This window comes from Manacus candei, unplaced genomic scaffold (genome assembly GCF_025592945.1).
Source record: "Manacus candei isolate 608988 ecotype Guabito, Panama unplaced genomic scaffold, ASM2559294v1 h1tg000014l, whole genome shotgun sequence".
Classification (NCBI taxonomy): domain Eukaryota; kingdom Metazoa; phylum Chordata; class Aves; order Passeriformes; family Pipridae; genus Manacus; species Manacus candei.
The window spans coordinates 59,932,088-59,956,928 of record NW_026138062.1 but is presented as its reverse complement, the minus strand read 5'-3'; the positions used below and the strand labels follow the sequence as shown (position 1 = coordinate 59,956,928).

Below are 24,841 nucleotides of genomic sequence, written 5' to 3'. Positions count from 1 at the left end.
ACTTTTAGAGAGATGGCAATTTCTGCAAGCCAAAGCCAAGACTTGGCTACAGTAGGAGGTAATTTATCCCATGGATTCTAAACCTGTCAACTTCATATTTGTAGGGTGGCATTTTATATAGCATATAATGTCATAAAGATGTCAGCACAGAAATCAAAATGAGCTCCTGGAACAAAGGAAAGCTATGGGGTTTTTTAACAGTTTTCATTTGCCTGACAGAGTGCCAAAGAATCTGTTATTTTACCAGCTACATCTTCTGCAATGCATACAGCCTATCTGCTGAAGAAGTAAATTAGCATTACTTGGAAACACTAGCTCAAGAAGAAACCATGACATATTTTTGATGGTCATAGGAAGACTCAGCATGCAATAAGTACTTAAAGGCTATCTGATAGCATTTTGCTTATTTTTTCCTCATGTTGCATTATAACATTTTATTTTTCCCTGTGATGAAATGCTGCAAATGTCAGACAGAATGGCAGCTATTTTGCAACAAAAAGTATGTAATTTGAAAATTATTAAAAGAAAAGTCATTTTATAAATGTGCACTTGTTCAGGAAAGTCTATTAGCAGGAAACAGTTTCGTCTGTTTATATGATAGCTCTGAATGACAGATCTTCAAAGTTATTCCATTTTACCAGCTCATCCAGTGCAATTAGACTACTGGATCCCAAATGAAACTCCTGCAAACAAAGGTATATTCCACAGCTGCCCCATGAGCTCTACTGCCTTTATAAAGCCTTCAGCTGAAAATCACATTACACCATGAAAACCCCAGGACTCTCCATTGTCAAGTTCTAGAAATTCCTCATTCACTTCCTATTTTCTAAGACCCATTTTCCAAAACAGTCTTTTCCACTGATGAATGAAAGCATTTTTAAAAAATTACTCATTTTTCTTCCCTGTCTCGTCTAAACTGAGGCTTTCCATGTTGCTATTCTCTAAGATGCAGGTTTTACCAATGAACTGATGATGATGATAACAGTAACAAACATAACATACAAGTTGCAAAATTTTCTGCTGAAGTGAGCTGAACTGCTCATTCCCTGATACATTCAAGATTTTGGTCAAAATTACAAGAGTGCAAGTTCGGGCAACTGGGAGAGTCTACTTCACATACACTTTCCCCCGCTTTGCAAAAAGAACTAAGGTAGTTGTACACTTTTATTCCACTAACCATTTGTTTCTACATCCACAAAATCAATGCCAGATGGCATCAGTTAGGCAGGTCAGCCATTGCTCTCTGGCAAATGCTGCATTTCTTTATCTGGAACACTTTCAAGTGTCAGAGTGCACCAAACTCATTAATAAAAAGAAACTAACACTATTAAGATGATGGACAAATTCATCTCTGCACATGGTTACATGAAAGGTACCATTAAAGGATAATGCATTTCAGGAGAGCACATCAGATGGGGATAAGCAGGTTTCCCTTTGGGAATTTACTGCTCATTGTCCACAGCAGCCATGAGTCACACAATCACAATCAAGATGCCAGAGTGCATCAGAACTGACTTGAAATACTGCCACCTGATGACAGTGAAAGCTGTTTCCCAATGATCAGCAGACCTGTAAAGCCAAGGTGCTGTTAGACAAATAACTGTGGGATATTTCAGAACATTTCTCCCTCTACCCTGGCTTCCACCACAGCGATGTGCCCAGTTTTACAATGCACACAACTACTTTCCAGGGCATTGCCTGCAAATGACTGAAGTGTAAGGTCTGACACAAATACACTACAAACCAATTCCCCTGAAAGTTATAACCTTTATCTTTGTGTAAGCATGATACGATATTTTTTTTATTTGTCGCTCCAAGAAAAGATGTTTTGAAAAAGTCTGAGATGGATCAGGTGTGTAAATTCATGGCATCCAACAGTCACATAACTTATCCTTTCCCAGGATGCTGTGTCCATACCTAACTGGGCAGCACACATTCCCAAAACATGTTTTCCCATCAGCTTCCAGCAGACAAATTATTCTTAATGCATTTTGAGAAAACATCAGGACGAAGGGTATGTAAGTGGGAAAACTGATGGCTTTTTAAGTATAAAAGAAATAAACAGGACTCTAACACTTGAAAGGCCACAGAAAAACAAAAGAGAAGGGTCCCAGGGCACTGGAGAAGGGCAAGAGAGAGAGTCCCAAGAAAGACAGTCTTTAGGAAGATAATGCAACGAGTTATTAAGCACTCAGTCACTGAGCATCTAAGAAGACAATAATAAAAAGCAGATAATGTGAATTTGTCAAGAACAAATCTTTTTCTGACACAGTGAGGAAGGGAGAAGCCACAGGTGTGACAAACAGGGCATTGACAGAGTTTTTAATCTAAGTCATCTGAGAGCCTCACAAGCTGAATAAGGCATTAGGGCCTAAACTGAAGAGCTGTTATGACTACTACATATAGGAATGTGTATAGTGGAATACTTCCACTGCAAACTGGGAGTCAAATGGTGTTCCACAATGATCTGCCATGCATCTGCTTTATTTCCTATTTTCCTTATTACACTGAAAATGAAACTACAAAAGCATACTTCTAGAATCTGGGCTGACAACTAAGGTGGGAAAGATTGCAAGCAGTTTAGAAGCAGAACTCAAAATGATAATCTGAAAATTCTATAGAGACAGATGCAAAGTACTACAACAACGATCAGGAAAAAAAAAGTCAAATACAAGGGGAAAAACTATCTAGAAAACAAAATCACAGGGAAAAAAATCTGATAATTACAGTGGGTTGCAGTTAGAGTGAGAGTGCAAAACAGTTCAGGAAAAAAATGATAGAATTTGGCAATATGAACATCTAAGAAACAAACGCACTGCTCAGCAGCAGTGAAACACACCGCAGCTGGCAAGCAACCTACAGGTTAAACACCACGTTTAGAGAAAACTGCAGACAAAGTGGAAAATATCTAAACTTTAAAACCATATAAGCAGTAGGAAAATGCTAAAAGAACAAAATTTGTTTACTAAAGAAAAATGTGAAAAGAGGAAAGGGTGAAGTTATAATCTTCAAGTTCTTTCACATATAAAAGACAAAAATGGAATATCTTTATACCCACCAAGGACAAAACATGTAATCCCTGGCATCATTTGTGGCATGGAATATAACAAGAAAAACACTCAGAGAACTGAGTTTATAAAAATCATCATGCAATGGAATTATGTCAACAGATCATGTGGGTCCTGAAGGCTTTTCAAAAGAAATTAAACAAATTCACCATGAAATGTTTTGTTAGAGGTTGCTGTAAGATTCAACACTGTTATAATGAATCAGTTCACTTCATGTCACCCTAGAAATAAAGGGAGGTTAGAAACACATCACTCTCAGTGACAGTCAGCTACAACAAAGCAACCGCTTTACCTAAGCGACATCTGCAGGAACTCACAAAGCAGGACTCCTGCCGGTGTGAATAAATTCAACAAGGGAATCAAAAATTACAGTTTTGCCTGGATTAAAAGACTTACAATGCCTGTATTTGAAAACAAACAGTGGCATTCTTATTTAAGTGGCAAATGCTGATCTTGCGTTCTGAAAGTGAGGTGCAAACAAAGCTGCTGCACAGGCTGGGGCAAACCTGACCTGCTTGAGGCAGGTGTTACACGGTGAGCAGGTGCATCGGCCAGGCTATTACATGTGTCTTGCACATATGGTTGAATACGAAATTCAGTTTTAAACAGCTTCACGACACTGGGTTTACCATGCCATCCTGGGAAAAGGGGACTCAGCTGAGCTGCGTTATAATCGCAGAACACGCCGAGTTGGAAGGGACGCATCGGGATCATCGAGTTCAACCCCTGGCCCTGTACGGGGCAATCCCAAGAGTCACATCATGTGCCTGAGAGCGTTGTCCAAACGCTTCTTGAACTCTGTCAGGCTTGGTGCTGTGACCGCTTCCCTGGGGAGCCTGTTCCAGTGCACGACCACTCTCGAGGTGAAAAAACCTTTTCCTGATATCAAAGTGCAAACTGGTTCTTTATTAGTGCCCCTGCAGTGACATCCTGCCGTCTGCCCTGCATTACTATACAGTGGATCCGGTGAAGAATAAACACTGTCGCACGTGAAACGCGTTCCCTCCTTCAAACGCACCAGCTGCCTTCGCTCCCGACTTCCTGAACCAGCCTGTTCCTAACGCAGGGCGGCCTAGAGCTTTCCAACAGCTTCCCAACAGCTTCCCAACAGCTTCCCAACAGCTTCCCAACAGCTTCCCAACAGCTGGGCATCCACGAGCCCGAACGGCAGCTTAAAATTCGCCCCGGCTGCACCCCACGGCGCCCCTGAGCACGGAGCCGGACGGAGCCGGGCACACCCCGGCAGCGGAACCGGCACCGCCCGCCCCAGGACGCAGCTCCGCGGAGCTGCCGCCGCCCCCGGTCCCGCTGCCCCGCTCACCATGGCGATGGTGACGATGATGACGGCGATAGTGGCGATGATGGCGACACCCGGCCCGCCCCGGCAACTGAAGCGCCGCCCCCGCGCTGGGCCCCGCGGCGGGGCGGGAGCGGACACGACGCGCGGGGCGCCCCGCCCGCCCCGGAAGCCGCGGGTGCTACAACTGTCGGGGCTGTCGTGACATCGCCGGGGCTGCGGGACGGTCAGGGCTGGGCGCTTTTGGGGCCGGGGCCGGGGCCGGGGCCGGGGCCGGGTGGGCGGGCGGGCGGGGGGCTGTGGCTGTGGCTGTGGCTGTGGCTGTGGCTGTGGCTGTGGCTGTGCGAGGCCCGGGGTTCTGCGGGGCACGTCAGCGGGGAGGGGCCGTGGTGTTAATGATGTAACCAGGGAAGGAGCTCTGCCTGCGGAGATGTAGTAAGAGGGGGATACGTGGAGAGGCTTACTCGGCCTCTGCACGTAACAGGGCGGGATTGTAACGCGAACACTGAAGGAGCAGAGTTGTCAGCAGGTGGTCTCAGATGGAGCAGATAAGCCCAAATGCTCATAACGAGCCCTTTATTGAGTATTCTTGTCTCTTTCTTTTGTCCTCCTCGTTCTCCTCAAGTGAGTAGAGATCCTCAATCAAAAAGGAATGAACAGCAGTGGTGATTAATGTGTAATGCTATTAAATGAGTAAGACGCAATTACAGTTGTAGCAGCAACAGATGGCGAGACGTTCCCGTGTCTATAGTTTGAGAAAGCTCAAGGAGGGAAAGGTGTTTCTTTTGTCTTCTGTTCATCACAACAGACAACCAAAACCAAATAGGGTTATACTGATCTCAAGCTAATGTAGTTAGTGACAGACCCAAGAAAAAGGGGATGAGCGACGTGTAGAATTGAGAGTGGGTGGGCCTGTGGGTGAAGGTGGCAATGGTCAGTACCATTGGTGGATAAGGGAGAGAATGGCCAGGATGGTAGTTTGGGCCAAGCTGGTGGTAGACTTCGTCTATTAGAGTAAGCATGTGCAGCCACTCAGGGCACTGACTTCTTTGGCTTAGACTTCTTTGGCTTAGAATTGGCACTATCAAAAAAGCTGTGTTTAGCAAGCAGGGCTAAAGCAATTGTGCAACTGTGCAGTTACCATTGTTTCCTCCTCACCTCTTGGTCTGCTTGAAGCTCAGTGTAGGATTTCCCTTGTGGTTCTGTGGTTAGGTTACCTTTGCATGGTTATGCAGTTGTACTCTGAAAGTGTTACAGGATTTTAAGGGGAAAGATGAGGGCTCACTGAAAAAAGGAGGGAGACGAGAAAGAGAAATTTGGGGCATGGAAACAGGAGCTGGATGAGGAGCAAGAGAAAGAAGTTGAACTGCAGCTCTTAATGAAAAAAGAAACAAGTGCTAGAAGTGTCACAGCCTTTTCCTTTTAACTCTTTAGGTCTTGATGTAGTTTTTATAATTTTGGAGTGTTTTCCTTTGTTTTGGGATGGGTTTTTACTTTGCTACTGAACTGGAGTTTAGAGGTTGTACTAGAAAATAGGATAATCCAAATTAACTGTCACTGTTACATTGCTAAAGACTTTTTCCACCCCTCTCCTCATTTCTTCCTCAGACTTAACCTAGTTAGGAAGAGCTGACTGCTAAAGAGAAAATGACGTCTCTAGAAAAAGGTAGGTTGTTCATATGACATCTAAGCAGGCTGGGCTAAAAGTGCTTTTAACTGGAATTCTAAATACAAGTTATGCTGTACACGACTCCATTCATTTAAACTTATTCATTTTCCGTAGCTATGAGGAAGTAATTCTGTGACTTCATTATTGCAGTGAAAACCAGAGCTGCCTGGGTAGAACAGTAATTAAATGTTACTTTTTCTAATCCAGCTTTGTATTGAAAAATAAGCTTGTCACTGGTACTGCCATCTGTATACTTATCTGCCAGTGCTCCTCTGGTATACAGAACCTTTTGGTACTGATTCAGCTAACTGGAAAGTAGGGCAATATAATGGTGTTACCACAGCATTTTTGAAATCCATTATTTGGATAAAGGACACAGGCTCACGTTACTGCCTGCAGTATGAGGAAAAAAGCAGTATGTGTAGCCATGTTCTCAGAAACTTTCTGTCTCTCACCTACTGTGAGGAAACTTTACTACAATAGTAATTCATTCAGCTGAAAACTTAGTGAACTTAAATAAAAATGTAAATGTGCATATTGGGGGCTGTAGAGCAGAATGCAGCATTACTGGGAATGCTGGTGTCTGTTGATTAGAAGTGGAGCAGAACTGGCTTGTTGGCTTTTCTTAAACCTTCATTTGGACAGCTAAAGACACATGTTAGGTAGTACTTAAAAGTCTGCTAAACTTCTTAAGGTGTCAGCAGCTGTCTAGCTAATAGCTGTTTTTCATTTATTTCTTGCTTTTAAAATGAAACTGCTCTGATTCTGTCAGCTCCCAAAACCTGATTTTGCTTTCAGCCTATGAGTAATGTTGTCAAGAATTTTTTCCATGCAAGTTCTTTTTTGTGTCTGCATTTAATCTTGTGTGGCAGCATGAAATATAAATTAATGCAATTCAGATCAATGTTTGTGGCCTGTACTGTTAGTTTTAATGAGGAATGCACATTTGAGTAAGAACTTACTGTGAGGGTTGTGAGGCACTGGAACAGGTTGCCCAGAGAAGTTGTGGATGCCCCATCCCTGGAAATGTTCAGGGCCAGGTTGGATGGGGCACTGAGCTATCTGGTCTAATGGAAGGTGTCCCCGCCCGTGGCAGGGGAATGGATAAGCTTCGAGATCCCTTCCAACCCAAACCATTCTATGACTTTTCTGACTTGTGCTTGATAATTGCTGCTGCAAAAGACTATTTTACATGTGCAGTGTACAATTAAAATCTGTAACTTTGAAGTACAGAAATTAAGGAATAGTTACAGTGAGACTATAACCAAGTTGAAAGGTGGTAAACTTTCCCTCCACAATTTCTAAATTATAGTTGATGAGGCCTCATCGCCCGTTCGAGGACCTGGCGATGGCATGGAAATGGAGCAGACAGCTGGATCGGTGGAAGTAACTACTGGAGCCAACACTATGAACCATCACATCCACCACAGCCCACATAAAAAGACAGCCTCTTCCCTGAGTCCTGGAGTTCTGCAGCTGGGGAAAGTACATGCTGACAAATCAGTGGAAATTGAAGCTATTCGTATATTAGTCCCCAAAGCAGCCATCACCCATGTTGTTCCAACTAAAAATGCTAAGGTAGCTAAATCTGTGGGACATAAAGGAGACACGTTCCATCAGTTGGATGGAGCCACAGATCCCAAGAAAGAACGGATAGAGCTTAAAAATGCAATTGAAAAGCTGAAAAATTCAGAAAAGCGGTTGTTACAGGATAAGGAAGGTCTCTCTAATCAGCTGCGTATTCAGACAGAGGTAAGAAATTGAAGGTATTTTCTCTCACACAGCTGAACTGTTTTCGTTTATATAAGCAGTTTGTGAATGTGACCAAAGAGAACTGCTATGACACTCTAGCCTTGAAACATATAGTTTCCTTTTTGAACTTACCAGCTAAGATACAGAGTAGAAGTACATCAAAGTAATCGAGTCCTGCTTCTCTGACAACAGATGAAAGAATCAAAGGTTTGAAGCTGGGAGAAACACATTAGGGGGCTGCAGGGAAATGAATCCTTTCATGAGAAAAGATTTTGTTTCTCAACCACTAATGAGAAATGTCACGCTATAGAAAGGGGTGACTATAATTTTCTATATAATGTATCTGTGGATGTCTTGTCTAATCCTTTGTTATCTTACTGATTCCGGAGTCAGATACTACTGAAACTGTGTTTGTTGTAGCAGGTTTTCATTCTTCCTCTTTTGCTCTGTTATAGTTTAAAGAAGGATACGTTAAACATGCATTAGGCTCAAATGTTTATGCTTGCCTGGATGCATCCCATTCTGTAAAGAGAAAGGCAATTTATTGTTAGCAATTTACAATAATTTGCACTGTATTCTGGAAGTAGGAATTGTTTTATTCTCTGCTGATAGTCACAAGAGAGTCTGGTCTAATTCTAGGTCAATCGGGAGCTGAAGAAATTACTTGTTGCTTCTGTGGGGGACGATCTGCAGTATCACTTTGAACGGATGGCTCGTGAGAAAAATCAGCTCATCCTAGAAAATGAAGTCCTGGGCCGGAATATGTCTCAGTTGTCTGAACAATTAGAGCGCATGTCTATCCAATGTGACGTGTGGCGAAGCAAATTCCTAGCAAGCAGGTATTGCCTCTCACAGAGCTGTCATAACAGCATTCTCTTTCAGTCTTTCATCACATGCACTCATTGCAGCGTGCTTACATGTGCAGAGGACAGCCACAACAGCTGTACTGACATCTACTATGACACATGAGTATACAACAAAGGTATAAAGAAAGTAAACTCCTTGTAAATCTGAATAGTCCTACTTTTCAAAGGTTATACAGTGAGTCCCAAACCTCCTAAAATCTCAACTACAGTTCTTGCTATCATAGCAAGAGAAGTTCTTAATTCTGATAAACTGTGTGCAGCACTGTGTTACTGCACAGAATCCCATTGTTATTTGACTTCTGTAACCATAAAAGCTGCTCTGAAAGTCAGAATATCCTTTGACAGCGAATTGGACTTTTAACTGTAAATAGTGTTGTAGGATTTTTAATTTTCTACTGTGCTTGGATATAACTGACTGAATTATGATGCTTAGCACATATTACAAAAGACCTTGCTGCTTGAAGGAAGTGGTAATAGAGTACAATTTCCTCCCTTTAATTTGCTGGTCTTAAGAAGTTTCAGCATATTGGGTGAATGGTAAGTACTTTCAAGTCCTAGCTAAGCAAGAGTTACTATCCTAACTTGTTTTTTTAGCATTAATAGGAGTTCTGAGGTCAGGGATGTGAGTCCTAGCAATGTGCTTAGAGTAACACTCTTCAATATTGCAACAATCTGGTTCATTTTTATCTCAGATTTTTAAATGTCATCCTGGTTTTTGCATTTGGAATATCACAGGCATTTGAAATGCCTGCTGGAGGGGTCAGTGCCAAGCCTCATGGCAACAGCAAAATGTGACAACACCTGTCTCGTTTGTAGCTCTTAAACACTTTTATCTGGTATCTAGTCATTGCCCCTGAGAAAGGCAAAGAGGTAAATGAATGCAGCCTGTAGCCATAGCTGCTATGTTTAGAGATGAGTGTGAACAGATGCAATTACAGCATACTTGTGAGAAATGTTAGTAAAACAAAAATGTATTCAGCTTTTTCTTTCACAGTATTCTTGTCAACCACGTTAATTTACCAAAGGTATTTTGAAATGTCTGTCATTAGATCTGTATTAAGTGACCTAAAACTGTTTAAACTCAGTGAGTCAAAACAGAATTTTGCACTTGTGTTGACTGGAGTTGAAGAGAAATTATTCTTAATACCTGTCCTTTGTAATTAGGTTGATACAGGCTCTGTATGGGGGAGGGGAGAGAGAACAGCAGCTTAATCCTCAGTTTGAACTGACAGATGATGATCTGTAGTAGAACAAAGGTGACTTCCAAACTGTTCACTTACACTACTGACTGTAGATTTCTTTTGCAGGGTTATGGCTGATGAGTTAACTAATACCAGAGCAATTCTTCAGCGTCAAACCAGGGATGCCCAAAGTGCAATCCAGGACTTGCTAAATGAACGGGATCAGTTCCGTCAGGAGATGATTGATACACAGAAGTATGGTTTTTTTCTAATCCAGACTACCTCTGTGCCAACTTCATTTTTGCCAGTTTATTCTAGGCCAGAGAAGAATCAAATAACTTTCACCTGTTTCAGTGATAGTCAACAAAAATTAATTATGCTGATGTATAGTCTTAGACCTGAAAGAGCAAAAGTAACATAATTCTTTCTCCATTCTGTTGAGGTGTGAAGTCTTAGGGGTAATAAACTGTGGAACTGACATCACTCATATCCTTAGGCTTTCTCGATTTAATCACTTACTGTCTTGACTTCAAGTCTCCTCTGTCTCCTTCCAAAACATAGAGATTCTTCTACCTACGTGGACTTTTTAGTGCTTATTCTGCCAGATGTCAAATAAGTTTTAACATTATTAAAGTAGTGTTTTGGTGAGGTCTTGGAGAATAGCCTGTTTGTCTCCTTGTTTTTAAACACCTTTTTGGTGAAGATTTAGCTTGTGCAGTAAGTCTTGGGAAGAGACAATTCCTCTTAAGTGTGCTGTGTGCTGATTATACAGTATAGACTACAAAGCCCACTAATCCTGCTTCTTTCCTTCCTGCACAGGCTGCTGGAGGAGCTCATGGTCTCTCTTCAATGGGGGAGACAACAGACATATTACCCTAGTGCCCAGCCTTACACTACAACAGAGCTAGCAGCTGTGAACTGTAAGCTAGCCAAAGCTGTGAGCTCACATCTTCTGGGAAATGTTGGCACCAACAGTCCAAAAAAGACTTCAACAAGTGTGGAGTTTTGCAATACCCCTGCTGAGAAAATGGCCGAAATGGTAAGAACTCTTGATACGTGTCAGTCTTTATATTGAGGTTCTGGACAGATAGATAGATATTTCAACTTGGAAAAAAAATGAAAAGTTGCTTTTGAGCAGAAATCCTTCCTAGCTGTTAGGGAAGGAAAAAACCCATCAAACAATACAGAAATATTTTCAGTCTCAATTTTTTCATCCTTAGATGTTACGTGTACTGGATCCAGCTGCACGTCCAGAAACATCAACAGAAGTTTCTTTTTCTGAGGCTTCACCATCTTCCTTCCTTTCCTCAAAGAAGAGTATTGGAAGGTTTCACCCATATACAAGATACGAAGATGTAACCTTCAATTGCTGCAATCACTGTCAAGGAGAGCTGATAGCCCTTTAAAAATTCAGCCAAGACAATTGCACATGCACTCCTGAAGAATTACACTAGTTGATGTTCAGCATGCTTCCCTTTGTCCTTTTTTTCATAATGGGTGGGTTTAACATTGGAAATCATGCAGTTTCTGCTTCTCTACCTCTTGAAGTTAGGGACTGGCAGGATTTCTGTAGGCTCTGGGATACTTCTTCTCAGTCTGGAAAGCTACTTATTTTCTTCTACAAAGGCATGACTATTTAAGGTTTATAGTCTTATTAGCAAATCTTAATAAATTTCCCTTTAGAGGGAGACAGAAGTATAAGTATACCAAAGTAAATGACATGCTGATAGGTTATGTCTAAATTAAAAAAAAAAAAAAAGTAATGGAAAATGGTCAGCTCCATGCTTTTTTTTTTTTTTTTTTTTTAAATCTTAGCCAAGGGGATGAACCATCCCCACGTCTATGTGCAGCCTTTTAAATTTAGTAATAAAAAGGAATATGTGCAATGATTCTTCATAGCTGTAAGCTCTGAAGGGAAGAGCATATGCAGTGTCAGCCCTCCTGGCAAGAAAGAGAAGGAGCTTGAATGAACTCTAGCTAAATATATAAATAGTAACTGGTTTCAAATGAATTCTAGAAAACTTGGGGTGTGTGTGGAAATTATTCTTGTGTTTTCATAAAGCTGAAATAATGGCTTTTCAGCTGTTTCAGCTTCTAGAGTGAAGCTGTTGCATAGCTGAACCTCAGAAAAGGCAGACTGATGTACTTCCTTTAGTACATGGTGTTGAAACCTGACCTAATGTTAGTACTCAGTCCTTGCCTAAGGTCTTCCTAGATATTACAGGAAGATGAAGATAAGCACCAAGTTTGCACAAGTACTGTTATAAAAAAAAGTATTTTTTTACTTGTATGGTTTTATAATCTTGATGTAGGTTTGAAGTTCTTGACATATGTTTGAAGAGAACTTTTAGCAGCTAATCTGCTAAATCCAAAGAAGCCTATTTAAGTTTCTCAGTTTGACCCCCAGATTTACCATATGTAGCTGTCTAGTTTAGGGGAGGGGTTTCTGAAATGGTTGCTTTTACCCAGTTTTCCTTTGATTCTCATACTATGGTCAGATAAGTAAGTTACAAGTTCTTGCTGTTGCTGATCATGCTTTGGTTTGCGTGATGAAAACTACAATAAACTTTCTTTGCTTGCTTTCAAGTTACAATTTTGGATTTAATATAGTGATATTTCTGACCCCGTTCAATGCACCATAAAAGGAACTATATGACATTGACCTGTGAAACCCTTCACCCTGCTGGTCTGAGGTAATGAACCAAGAAGCATTTCTGTTGTAGCTTACTACAGTTAGGGAGATGATATTGTCTGTCTGTGTGTGTGTGTGTGTGTGTGCACCTTTGTGAATTTTCCCCCGGATTTGCTTGGTAGATACAAGAAGCATTTCTTCCCTTTGGTGTCAGGGAAGGTACAGGAAGGAGGAAGGTACCTGCTACTCATGTTTCTCATTAGCATGTGAAATTTCATCTGCATCCACGCCCTCTATTTAAGTTGTCAAAAGCTGCAAGACAGCACTCTCCAGTCCAACACCAGTACTCTCTCAATATGCCTGTAACTAGCTCAAAAAAAAAAAAAGAGAAAAATGCTAACAGCAAATCTGTTTTGCATCTACTACACTTCTGTCTGTTGCAGTACTTCCAGAAAACATTCTGAATGAGGAAAAATAGAAGAGCAATGCCAGGACCATGAAATCTGTTGGATGTATAGCTGGACAGAAAGTTCCTCCTCTTTCACTGACTTTATGATTTCATGAGTGACCTTGGCATGTTCTCTGTCAAGAGTTCACAATTTAGCTGGGTAAGGTGACGTAGTTTATTATAATAAATTTAGCAAACATTGACATCTATACAGGGAACCTAGCCTCCTTAATATTAGGAAAGGTCATAAATTGCACAACCTTTTAATTCCATGGAATACAAAACTACTGAATTTGACTCACAGAAATAAGTTTTACAAACTGTTGCACGCTCACCTACACGTTAGCCTTCAATGACCACTTTCCTTAAACCTTAAAAAGAAAATAGTCCTCTGGTCTAGAGCTGGTCAGCAGATCAATAGGAAGTAGTACAAGAAACATGATTTTCCAACAACATAACACCTGGTACAGCCTTCATCACAAGCAGCAGCACATAGCAATATTAATCCAGCAAAAATCCAACATCTTACATAACAGCCTGCATCCAGGAATTCATGGTGGAGTTAAGTATAAAGTGCTTTTAAAAGATGGGAATGTGTATTTGCCACCCTCATATATGGATCTTGCACTCATTTAGATTTGGTTAAACCAAGAAGATCCCTGAGTTATGTATAAAAGCAGGCTTTTCAACAAAATTACAAATAAATAAATAGGAAAATCATTGTCACTGAAGGTAATTGTTAAACTCAATTGAAAGCTTTAAATACACCACAAAAAGTCAGTTACTGTAAAGAGCAAAAACTCAAGCCATAAAAATTAAGAAGACTGTCATCAAGAACTCTGTGGTTACATCAAATTTTCAACTGTAATGGTCTGTGAAGTGAAAGGATTTTGGCTCTAAACTAAATACAGTGGATGTTCCGCATCTGCTTTGCTCTTCTGGCTTCTAATCTAAGCTGCCTTACTCTCTCTTTAGCAGCTAGTTCTGCTGCTCGTTTTTCTTCTCTCTTTCTTCTGAGCCATCTGTGGAGAGAGAAGGAGGACCAGAAGTACTGGCAGTTGCAATTTAAATTTTACATCATCCATTCAAAGGAGACTTGCCCCCCCAACCCCCCCCAAAACTGGAGTCACCCTGTCCTGCAAGGTAACGTTAGGTATCATGGCCAAGACAGTCTAAAAGCTGCCACACCCAAACACAGGAGGCACTACCTTTCCACCCCAGTTCTCCTGCTTCTGCACCTATCTTTACCTCCCCCACTTTGTTAAGGCAGATTAACATTATACTCATTTAATGGACTGAATCAGCCCAAGCCTGCTCCAAAGCAGGCAAAAAGGGTTTAGGGAGAAGATCCCTTTTTTAGCAAAAGCAATTCGCTATTTCAGCTCAGGTCCTGACAAGTAATTTCACAACAGTGAACTAACAACTTTAAGGAATTGATGTATTTTTGCTAGACTGTAAGTAAGTTTAAAAGGGCATATTCATGCAAAAAGCCCCCCCAAAACAGTAAGGACTTCAGCAGTAAAAATGTACCATAACTACAGTACCAAGCTATAGACTACAAAAGTTTCAGATATGGTTCCTTAGGAATGACCCTACTCACTCTTTAAAAGCTCTGTCGCATTCCTCTGTCCTTGGAAAAAAGGCAAGTTCCTCAGCTTGGCGTCTCAAAAGCTGTATCTGTCTTTCTTTCATGTGTTCTCGGTGCTTTTTTTTAAGCCATAAATTGTAGGCTGCTTCTGGATCCCTATTCCTCTCCTAGTTAATAAAAAAGACATGTATACATACAGCTTATCATTAAAGGATCTTTATATTAATCACATTATAATAATTTTTTTGAACTCTGCTGGCATCTCCCCTCCACAAAACATACTTTATAAGCAAACTAGAGCATATGCTAATATGGCATGGGATATATACATGAGCCAGCATTCAAAGTGCTATGTTTAAAAGATACTGAAATTAGCTGTTCAAACCCATCACTGCAATGCAGAGGAACTTAAGAACAGTATCTGAATCTCCAGCTTTTGATCAGGTCATGTGCATTAACAAGTTCTGATGGCTAGGAACATGCTTCCCAGAGTTTTCTGGGTGCTTGTTCACTGCAGGGTTCACCCAAGTCATTCCCCTGATAAACAGGAGTATCACTGTATCCCCTGTGATTTTATAGTTAAGTTCATGTATGCCACTTCCACCACTCAAGCCACCCTGCCAAGCAGAACAACCCTAAACATGCAAGTCTATCTGGCTCTTCACTGAAAACAATGTAACAAGAACATTCCCTGTCGCTGTAAATTTTCTACACTTCGCTAAGAACACAGGCTTAGAATTTGGTTTTCCTATTTAACAAGAGCACTGTAGATCCCAGCTTTCCCCTATGAAGATCTTACTTTGATGCTCAACTCTTCCAGCTGCTTTGCGCGGCGAATTCGCTTTTCTTCCTGCAGTTGTTCTTTCTTCTTCTGTAACCAAGCTTTAAAAACTATCTCATTCTCTCTTCTCTTCTGTTCTTCTAGTTCCCTTTGTCTTTCTTCTTCCTTAAGTGGAATGAAAGGTGAATAAACTTAGCTTTTAAAAGAATCATCTTAATCTGCAAAGACCTTCACAGGCAATAAATAATCCACTGGAATTATATGAGAGACACACTAAAATACCAATGAAACGGGAATACTCAAAGACTGCATCATAGCTGATACTACTTTTAGGAAGAAATTACTTGGAGCACTTCTGCGGTTCATGACACATTCAGATGCTTTCAGTCTAATCCTTTTTGTGATTACTTCAATTTCCATGATACATCTCCACTCACAGACATTTAAATAGCATCAGGTGAAAACTTTTAAAATTAAGTCTGCCCAATAGCTCAGATTGGCTTAAAATCACTTCAAATTGAGGCAATTTAAAAATGAATGCAGCTCTCAGGCTTGATGGGTGACTAAACCCTAGAGGATATTTAACTACCTATGGATTGCAGGCACTACCTTATAAAAAAGGACTTTTTTCTGGATGTGAAGTTGTAATATGTTTACTTAAGCAGTATTAATAGCTTTGCGCTTTTTTTCAAAATGAAACATTTTTTACAAAATGAACTGATTTTTTCAAAATGTAAGAAAGTTTCTTTTAATTATTAATCACGTTTTAGCTGAAAAGAAGTATCTACAAGGAGGAGAAAAGTTTTCAATGAATGCTTCAGGAAGCTGATTAGGACATTTTTTACCAGGATTTACTCTCTTTGACACAAAAGTTACAATCCGTACTCATTTCAACACTTGCAGAAATCTATTCTTCTTGCAAATATATGCCATTCCTCCTACCTACACACAACTTCCAGATTATCCTCTAAACTTACAATTTGTAATTTATTGGAATGAAAGAAACCCCACCAAAATAAAGCAGATGGATTCCAGTAATGTCAAGAAATGTTTCATGCCTGTGAGATCCATCACAGAATGGAAGAATTCCATTCAAGAATGAAGAAATAAGGTAACACATCCTTACCTTTCTGTAAGTCAGCCAACAGAGGAAGAAATTTAGCACATGCTGTTATGAAAATAACCTTCCTTGCCTCCACCACACCACCTTTTACTTTAAATACACACAGCATGGTGTCGAGATCTAGTCTTGTGTGTGCACAGAAAACACATCAATCGCTCGTCACACTTCATACCCCTCATTACTGAGCTAAGCCTCAGCAACCTTTTCAAATAAAGCAGGCTAGACCTATTTCCACGGATAGAAAGCAACCTTGGAAGCTACTTTAGCCAGCTTACTTAGTACATCATGGCACAGAAAAATGGCAGATGCTTCAGGCTCTTTTTATAGAGCATACAAAGCAAGTTATGTTTTTGTAATTGTATCATCATAATGCAAAGAGAAGAAAAACATCTAAGTTTTTTAAATCCTTGGTAAAGATTTCTGAAGTCCTCATTACAGCTGTCAGAGGCTGACTATTAAATTTTTTCTGAGTAAGGAGCTGAGAAAGAATTAAAAGGGTTCTCACAGTCATTCTCCTGTGTAAATTTTATATTATGACTGAACAATCTCCCATATATTTGCCTACTTCATACTTCACGAGCACCCAACTGTGAACCTGCCATTAACCTGTGGTTAATGTAAATTTCCTGCATTGCAGTGTAATCTGTGGAGATGTGACACCAAGTGCTAAATTCCAGGAATAGTGGGACTGTAACAGAACCTAGGTAGAGGCAATAAGCAAAAGCAGTAAGCACAGTATAGCATAAAGCAGCCTACCTATGAAGGACATATTAAATAAAGACTTAATTTCTCCTCTGAGCAAGGCATGATCCTACACCACTCTGTGGGAAAGGAGCTTTGAAAGATTCTTTACAAATCTCAGAGAATTATTATTATTATTATTGCTATTGCTAACTCTTTTATCTTGGAAAAATGGAATAATGCCCTGAGCACATGATCTCTGTGATGCAGAGGAACAGGATGGTCACTGTGTCTCTCTATATCTTTACCTCTTTCCTCAGTCTTTCATTCCTTTTTTCTATCTGCTTCCGTAATTCTTTTTGTCTGGGAGAAAGACTGTAAGTGGAGCTTTTCACGGACACATCTGCAGACTGAGTCCTCTGTGGATTCTTCTGTTTTCCCAGACCTCTTGCAGCATTGACAGCAGAATTTGGACGATACTTAGAGTTAGATGGAGGTTTAGGGAAATACACACACTCTTCTTCACTAGGAGAAAAAGTACGTGCTCCTGGTCTTACTGGAGGTATTTCCTTTATTTGAGAGAGAGTGCCAAAAGAATCATAGTGTGATTTTGGAGACACATGGTGAGTTTCAATATCAGTAAAAGAAACACTTATTGGGGGCAAAAAGCCCTGGCTTTCAATATCACATAAACTTAAGAGTTCAAACTTCCCATCTTTTTCCACTAGGATTTTACCATCTGTCAGGTCCTCATCTATGCCAGCACGTGGTGAAAGGGATGTGCTTTCCTGTCCCATGTCATTAGAAATATGCAACTGAGATAGCACACTTGAAACATCATCTCCTCCTGCAAAGTCAGTTTTATAAACTCCAGAATCTTCTAGAGGAGGAACTTCAAGATCCACCAACTCATCCTTGAATTTTAACCTCCGTTCTCTGTTTTGATCCACAGGAGCCTGATTCTCCAGCTCTTTGTTGGCTTCTTCAATCTTTTCTAAGATGTAACGCTTTATTTCCTCATCTGCTATCTCACTCAGTTCATCCTGGCTTTCCAGCTTGGATTCCTGGGTAGAGCTTTCTCCACTGGTATCAGACCCATAGCCCTCCTGTCCAGTATCTGACCTGGATTCCAAACTTTCTTCACTGGTGGAGTATCTCACTGTCTCACTTACTTCTGCCTCTGAAAGCTGATCTAGATTTTCTTCAATTTCCTCAATGACTTCCTCAAAGCTGTCTGCAGCTTTAAGAATTTGTTCTTCGATATCCTCTTCATTTTCTTCAGGAGTCTAAAAAAATTAAAATAAACTAGTCTCTTCTCTCAACAAAGAACAGTATCAAAGAAAGAGAAAAGAAACAGCAACAGAGAACAGCAGTACTAACTACTCTAATTCTAAACAAGGCTGTCAAATAGTGTATATACTAACAGCTTTTTTTGGCACTAACAACTCTCTTGTATTTTCTCCATCTTCACGTTTGCGCAAATTTTAACTAACCATGGCTTGTGCATAAAAGCAAGGGTAAAATCAGCATAAAACCTGAACAAGTGTTGCACAAAGGAACTCAAAAGCACTTTTGAAACAAACATTATTTTCAATGAACACTGAATTTTCTGTTTAAAGGCAATTATAACCAAACCAGTTAGTTCACTGAAATGTTTTTCACTACAATCCCAAATAACCTTCCTTGTCAAAGTTCAGTGAATGTACCTACACATTTCAAATGATACTGAATTTTGTGCTTATGATTCCAAATACTACTCAATTTTGTCTTCTATATAAGACAAGTAGCATTTAATGTAACAAATACCTCTCTTTCAACAAGGTTTCCTTTTTCTTCTTCATTGGTTAGCCATTCCAGGTCTTTTTCAAAATCATCCTCATATTCTACATTTTCTGTTAAATCGCTGATATCTGCTGGATCTCCTTGATCTTCCGTTTCGCTCATTTTGGTGATGTGTTAGAGTAGTACTACAAAAAAGGAGAGAAAATAAAATGTTTTAAAACTCCAGTGGCACACAAATATAGAACACTGGTATTTCCTCTGGCACCCACATCAAATTTGTGAGCAGTATCAATACAACCACGTTAGACAGTGCCACAGCACATCAGGACTAAGGATCACTGATGGTTTATAAATGTGAATGATTTTGGCCTTTCCAGCTCCTGCTACTAGGAGAAGATTTAAGTTAAAGCAAATTAAGGTGACTTACAAGTCCTAGAAGAACCATGTGAGCCACAGCTTACATTAGATCAAATTACCAAAAAGCTTCTCATAACAACATATTAAAATAAGACATTCATTGACTGGACTCCTGACAGAAACCTCCTGCTAGAGTGCCTGAGCATTTACAGCAGCTTTCAAACCACATCCCTTCCACTAGTAATGGGGGCAAATAAAGTTACACAGACACCACCTGAGACTGCTGAGAAAAATATTCAGTTTTGGTTTGAATTTCTGAGTAGGGTAACAAAGGGAAATACTCATTAAGCTGTTAGCCAGGCTGGATATAGTCATACTCATGACAAAACTGAAGGTGAGCTACTGTAAGGACTGAGTCTTTTAAACAATCTTGGGACTGCCAGCACACAGATCCCATCAGCTCCTGAAGGACTGCTTAGAAGCCGGTGCTTGGTGCTCCAGGCTGACTGCCTGCTACCCCTCGGCTCAGCTCACTCAGTAGGAGGCATCTGTCTCCATCTTAAAGACACAAAAGACGTGGAGACAGTCAGCAGCCTAGAGAGCTGATCCTGCTCCTTTGACAGCTTTAACCACTCATAATTTCCTCCCTAATTTGTTTATTACTGTTTACAAAAGCAATATGGAAAAAAACCCTCTTGATTATTTGAACGTTCGTGTCCTCTTTGTACCCTCTGCTATGGCTGGAAGGTGCCACTTCTGAGTGTCTCTCTAGTAGGACAAATCCATGCCATTTACAACATACTAAAGATCATGATTGTTTTGACAGGACAAGGAGTAAGGGGTACAAATTGAAAGAGGAGAAATTTAGGACAGATATTAGGAAGAAATTCTTCACTGTGAGGGTGGTGAGACACTGGAACAGGTTGCCCAGGGAGGTTGTGGATGCCCCAACACTGGCAGTGTTCAAGGCCAGGGTGGATGGGAACTTAAGCAACCTGGTCTAGTGGGAGGTGTCCCTGCCCATGGCAGGGGGTTTGGAACTCGATGATCTTTAAAGCTCCTTCCAACCCTTAACATTCTATGATATGAGCATTAGCTTATGGCAACGCAATATGGGTGTAAGAGTTAGCTCTGGATGGCCCTGGAACAGCAAGACAGCTCTTGCCATATGACCATCCTGCCCTTCCAGAATCATAGAACCTCAGAATCAAAAAGGGCTGCATCTGGAGTTTCCAATCTGTCTATGCATTCTGCAATGCATTTTGTAAAAACCCTTTCATCCAAGGAAGAGTGCTGCTCTTTTAGACTTCAAAATTTAGTCAAGATTTGTCTAAGAGAAAAAAGTGGTAATAGAGCTGGGCATTTTTTGCTGCAAACTTGTACAGAAACTTTTAAAAGGTCTTTCTTTTCTTTGATCCATATGCTGTTCGAGAAAATCTGGCAGTTTTTTTTTTCACTTCTTTTAAGCTATCACTTGCCACCAGAGTCACTCCTTCATGCTAGATTTCTCAGAATTTAAATTTTTAGAGCTCTTTCAGCCTGTTGCCTTGGCTTTCCACGCCATGTCTATTTCGATCATTTTCCTGCACCACCTCATATGACATGTAATGATTTTTGCTGGAAAATGCTCTTTCCTTCACAAATATCGTTGGTTTGGGTGGTGACATGTACCTGGGTTCTTAATAGAGGTTACTTTGCTCTCGTACATATTGAGCACAAAAGAACTATTTCTCTATGACTTCATCATTATGGTAAGCGGACAAAAAACCTGCACAGCTGAACTGTGCCTTTAACAAAACACATTCACATTAGCCTGTGGCACTCAACACAAACACTGAAAACTGTTCAATTCATTTAGTTAGAGTATAATAAAGGGGACCAGCATAAAAATCAACTTCTTCTATTGTAAGATAAAGTAGTCATGGCTGAAGAGCGAATTTCCAGTTCTACGTCCTTGTTTCATAGAATCACATAAGATAAGGACTGGAAGGGACCATAAAGATCACTTTGTTCCAACCTCCTGTGCCATGGGCTGGGACATCTCCCACTAGACCAGGTTGCTCAAAGCCACATCCAACCTGGCCTTGAACGCTTCTAGGGATGGGACATCCACAACCTCCCTGGGCAACCTGTTCCAGCCTCACCACCCTCACAGTAAAGAATTTCCTCTGTCCTAAATTTCTCCTCTTTCAATTTGTACGCATTGCTCCTTGTCCTGTCACTGATGAAGAGTCCCTCTCCAGCATCCCTGTAGTCCCTCTCCAGATACTGGAAGGTGCTATGAGGTCTCCACACAACCTTCTCTTCTCCAGGCTGAACACGCCCAACTTTCTCAGCCTGTCTTTGTAGCGGAGGTGCTTCAGTCTCCTGATCAACTTTCTGGACGCCTTAGGACTTGCTCCAGCATGTCTTTCTTATGCTGATGGCACCAGAAAATCCGGATTCAGCTGCTATTCTATTTGGGGTCTCATGAACTAAAGTGATTCAGCTTTAAGAGGGACCAAAAGTATTCAGAAAATCTCAGACCTTCATTTCCACCTGCTTCTGTTCCAACCGGGGTGTGTCTGTGGGGGGACTGTTCCGCACACCTTAGTGACACCTCTACGTGCTTACACTCAGGCACCGCCATAGCAAAAGGCGGGATACAGCGATGGATTTCTGTCGCTTTGTCCCTTCGCGCTAAACCATACACACACACACACACATACAGGCACACAGACCCGCAAACCCGAGCCCAGCGCCGTTGCGGTGTGGAAGCTCCTCACCAGCACCCCCTGCTCCGCTCGGACGCGCCGCCCCGCCCGCTGCCCGGGTCCCGCCGGGTCCCGCCGCTGCCCGGCCCGGGGCACAGGAGGCGCCGCCGCCCGCCCGCGGCGTTGCCGTGGCAGCAGCGGGGCCGCCCCCCCTCACCTCCCTGCGGCGCCGGTCACCGCACGGCGGCTCCCGAGGGACAAACGCCTCCTCCCGCTCCGCTCCCGCCGCCGCCGGGCACGGCGCTGGAGAGGCGCCGCCGCCCCGTTGCCGTGGAGACGGGGCTCCGCGCCGCGACCCCCCTCCTTGTCCCCCCCTTCCGTGTGACACAATTCCATTTAACGCCTGGGGATTGACGGGAAGCAGAACACTGAGGGGCGCCGGGGGACATCCCCCCCTCCCCAGGAGAGCGGCCGGCGGCTCTCCCTGTCCAGATGAAAGCCCTTGGATGCTGTTAAATTATGCACTTGCCAGGGAAGAGCCTCGGTTTCTGTGTTGTATTATTCATGATGAGCAATCGGATCAGCGCAAGAGCCAGCAGCGTCAGAATTCGGGCTTTTGTTAATCACGGAATTATAGAATCACAGAATGGTTTGGGTTGGAAGGGGACCTTAAAGATCATCTAGTTCCAACCCCTCTGCCATGGGCAGGACACCTTCAACTAGACCAGTTTTCTCAGAGCCCCAACCTGGCCTCGAGTGGTTCCGTGGATGGGACATCCACAATTTCGTGGGCAAGCTGTTCCAGTGCCTCACCACTAATGACAGACAAGCAGTGACTCTCCAGAGAAACACCTCTCTGTGTTAACCACACTTTGCTCCTAGAACTTGGAAACGGGGAGAAAAAAAGAAACAAAGAAAATCAGGAAAACATCCTGAATTAATTCCCGTCTGGAAAAAAAACAACCAACCCAAACACAAAAAACCCCACCCCAATTTACCTTCAGGGCCAGGGAGCTGGCAGAGGTGTCAGGATCCTCAGTAGAGCTGAGGGGGAGGTGGCACATCACAGCCTCCTCTGTGGGGGACTGAACAGCCCCCATGGGTATTGGATGCCACATCCCTGTGGTCAGCAGGTCCCCAACAAGCTCTGTGACCATCAGACTCGCCATGGAGCACACGCAGGGCTCCCTGCAAGGAGAAGCAGCTGCCGGCAGCTCTCCAGGGTGACCAAGGTTCATGCAGCATCACAAGATGCTTCCCAGCACCATATTTTGGGGGATGACCCTCCTCAACCCTCCTGCCAGAACGTGGCCCTGGGCTGTGGCAGCATGACCCCCCCAGGGGTGGAGGGAGGGAGTTGTCCTCATTGGCAGTACTGACATGGTGCCTACCACACTCTCTTCACACAGCCATGGCTCCCAGTTGGAAATGAGTACACTGGCACAGCAAAGTGAAGGATGACAGTCTACAAGGCCACAGACCTCAGAGGGCAGGATCCCTGCTGTACTAAAGGGTTAATGTTAATGGAAGAAAATACATGCAGAAAACAGCCACGAAGCCAGGGCTTTGATAACTCTCAGAGTAACTTGAGTAGAGTTACCCTTTCACTCAGTCACATGGGATAGAAAAGCTAAACCCCTTCAAGGTGGGGTTCAGGAGATCTCTGAAGACATCTGTCATCATAGGCCACATGCCATGGGAGGAGGCTGGACTCCACTACCTCAGGATTTCTGCTTATTCTACACCATATAGCAAGAAAGAGAAACGGGTTTTGTTTCCAGTGGGCTGGAAGGACTCCCTAATATTTACTGGAGATAACACTTGGGTATGGTTCTTGCTTGGCAATGGTTCTTTCTATACCTGGAATTACTTCAACCACTGACCTCATCTAGGGCATGCAGTTATCCCACCCTTGCAGACAATACACCGAGTTTCTGATTTTCCACATTTTACAGATAAGTGTCATTGACAAATTTATAGCACACTAAAATTCAGAGAACTTGGCACAATACCAAAGCTTTCCACTCTGCTTTTTTCATAAGACTATCCTTCAGCTTAAAAGCCAGTGCTAATGCTTTTATTCACAAGAGATGCTTTATTTGACTAATAACAAATCAGTATGATTAAGACAAGGATTAGACCCCATTGTCTGAATATCAAGCTGTGATGCTTGGTAATGATAACTTAATGATATGAGGTCAACCTAAATTCATGCATGCATTCATTAACCCACATGTCATTAAATGTAGGTTTTCAGATGTTCCCATCTGTGAAGAAGCTACAGAGAATGGTTATGAAAAATGCTATGAAAGCAGCTAAGCAGTGCAGGGCTCCAAGGACCAGCCCCGACATGTTGGCTGCTCTTTTCCATGTCACTAATGCATCAGACACTGTTCAGGGAACACTGTTTCACGCAGAGAGAGTACATTTCACAGAGAAAGGCTGCATAACACCTCCAGAGTAATGGTGAACAAGCACCTTACCACCTTTGTATGTTATGTAGGAAACAGTTGACACTATTAGAAGCCACTGGGAACAGGGTCCAGAGCTCCCAGTTCCATAGCCAAATTCCCTCTTTCTTTCCCAGTACTTGGCTGTGATCACACCAACAGAGAAGAAAATGCAACCCCTTCCATACGGAGCCCTTCCCTTTCCCTGAGCACCACCAGAGCAGCCAGCTCTGTCACATATGCACACAGCCACAGCAGGGTTGAGTGTAGCCCTGCCATGCCCTGGTGGGCTCTCACAGCCAGTGCTAGCCCAGAGGGACAGCAGTGGGTGCTGCTCCCGAAACAGCAGCCTTTGGCAGCTCTTACTATTCTTGCTTTTTGGACAGAACAAGCCCAGCACATCTCAATGTAACAGTGATCCCAGGAACTAAACCCCCTCTTTAGCTTTAGTCCAGGAATTGTACTGTCTTGAT

The 24,841-nt window shown here is 42.2% G+C and overlaps 3 protein-coding genes across 5 annotated transcripts in view; 1 reads left to right on the top strand and 2 right to left on the bottom strand.

The window, feature by feature from the left end:
* The window catches only part of NME7 (NME/NM23 family member 7), an 89,495-nt gene extending 84,999 nt beyond the window's left edge, over positions 1-4,496 (bottom strand). The window contains exon 1 of one of the 3 annotated variants that reach the window (XM_051781034.1): positions 4,390-4,496. In XM_051781034.1, coding sequence (XP_051636994.1) covers positions 4,390-4,392 — 3 coding nt within the window. In that variant the 5' untranslated portion in view covers positions 4,393-4,496. Of the gene's footprint in view, positions 1-4,086; positions 4,199-4,389 lie in introns of those variants that run through there. The other 2 variants (XM_051781035.1, XM_051781036.1) reach the window with 2 other exon arrangements.
* Positions 4,487-11,854, top strand: BLZF1 (basic leucine zipper nuclear factor 1). Its single transcript, XM_051781033.1, has 7 exons — positions 4,487-4,591; positions 5,974-6,031; positions 7,347-7,786; positions 8,426-8,625; positions 9,960-10,088; positions 10,653-10,872; positions 11,054-11,854. Exons 2-7 carry the CDS (start codon positions 6,013-6,015, stop codon positions 11,237-11,239), a joined length of 1,194 nt encoding a protein of 397 aa, XP_051636993.1. The 5' UTR covers positions 4,487-4,591; positions 5,974-6,012; the 3' UTR covers positions 11,240-11,854.
* Positions 11,855-13,160: 1,306 nt separating this feature from the next.
* Positions 13,161-22,115, bottom strand: CCDC181 (coiled-coil domain containing 181). Its single transcript, XM_051780998.1, is given in 7 exon segments — positions 13,161-13,828; positions 13,830-13,935; positions 14,514-14,668; positions 15,301-15,447; positions 17,395-18,372; positions 18,893-19,053; positions 21,991-22,115. Coding segments are annotated over 6 exon segments (1,581 nt in total). The 5' UTR covers positions 19,031-19,053; positions 21,991-22,115; the 3' UTR covers positions 13,161-13,771.
* Between the last annotated feature and the right edge of the window lie 2,726 nt (positions 22,116-24,841).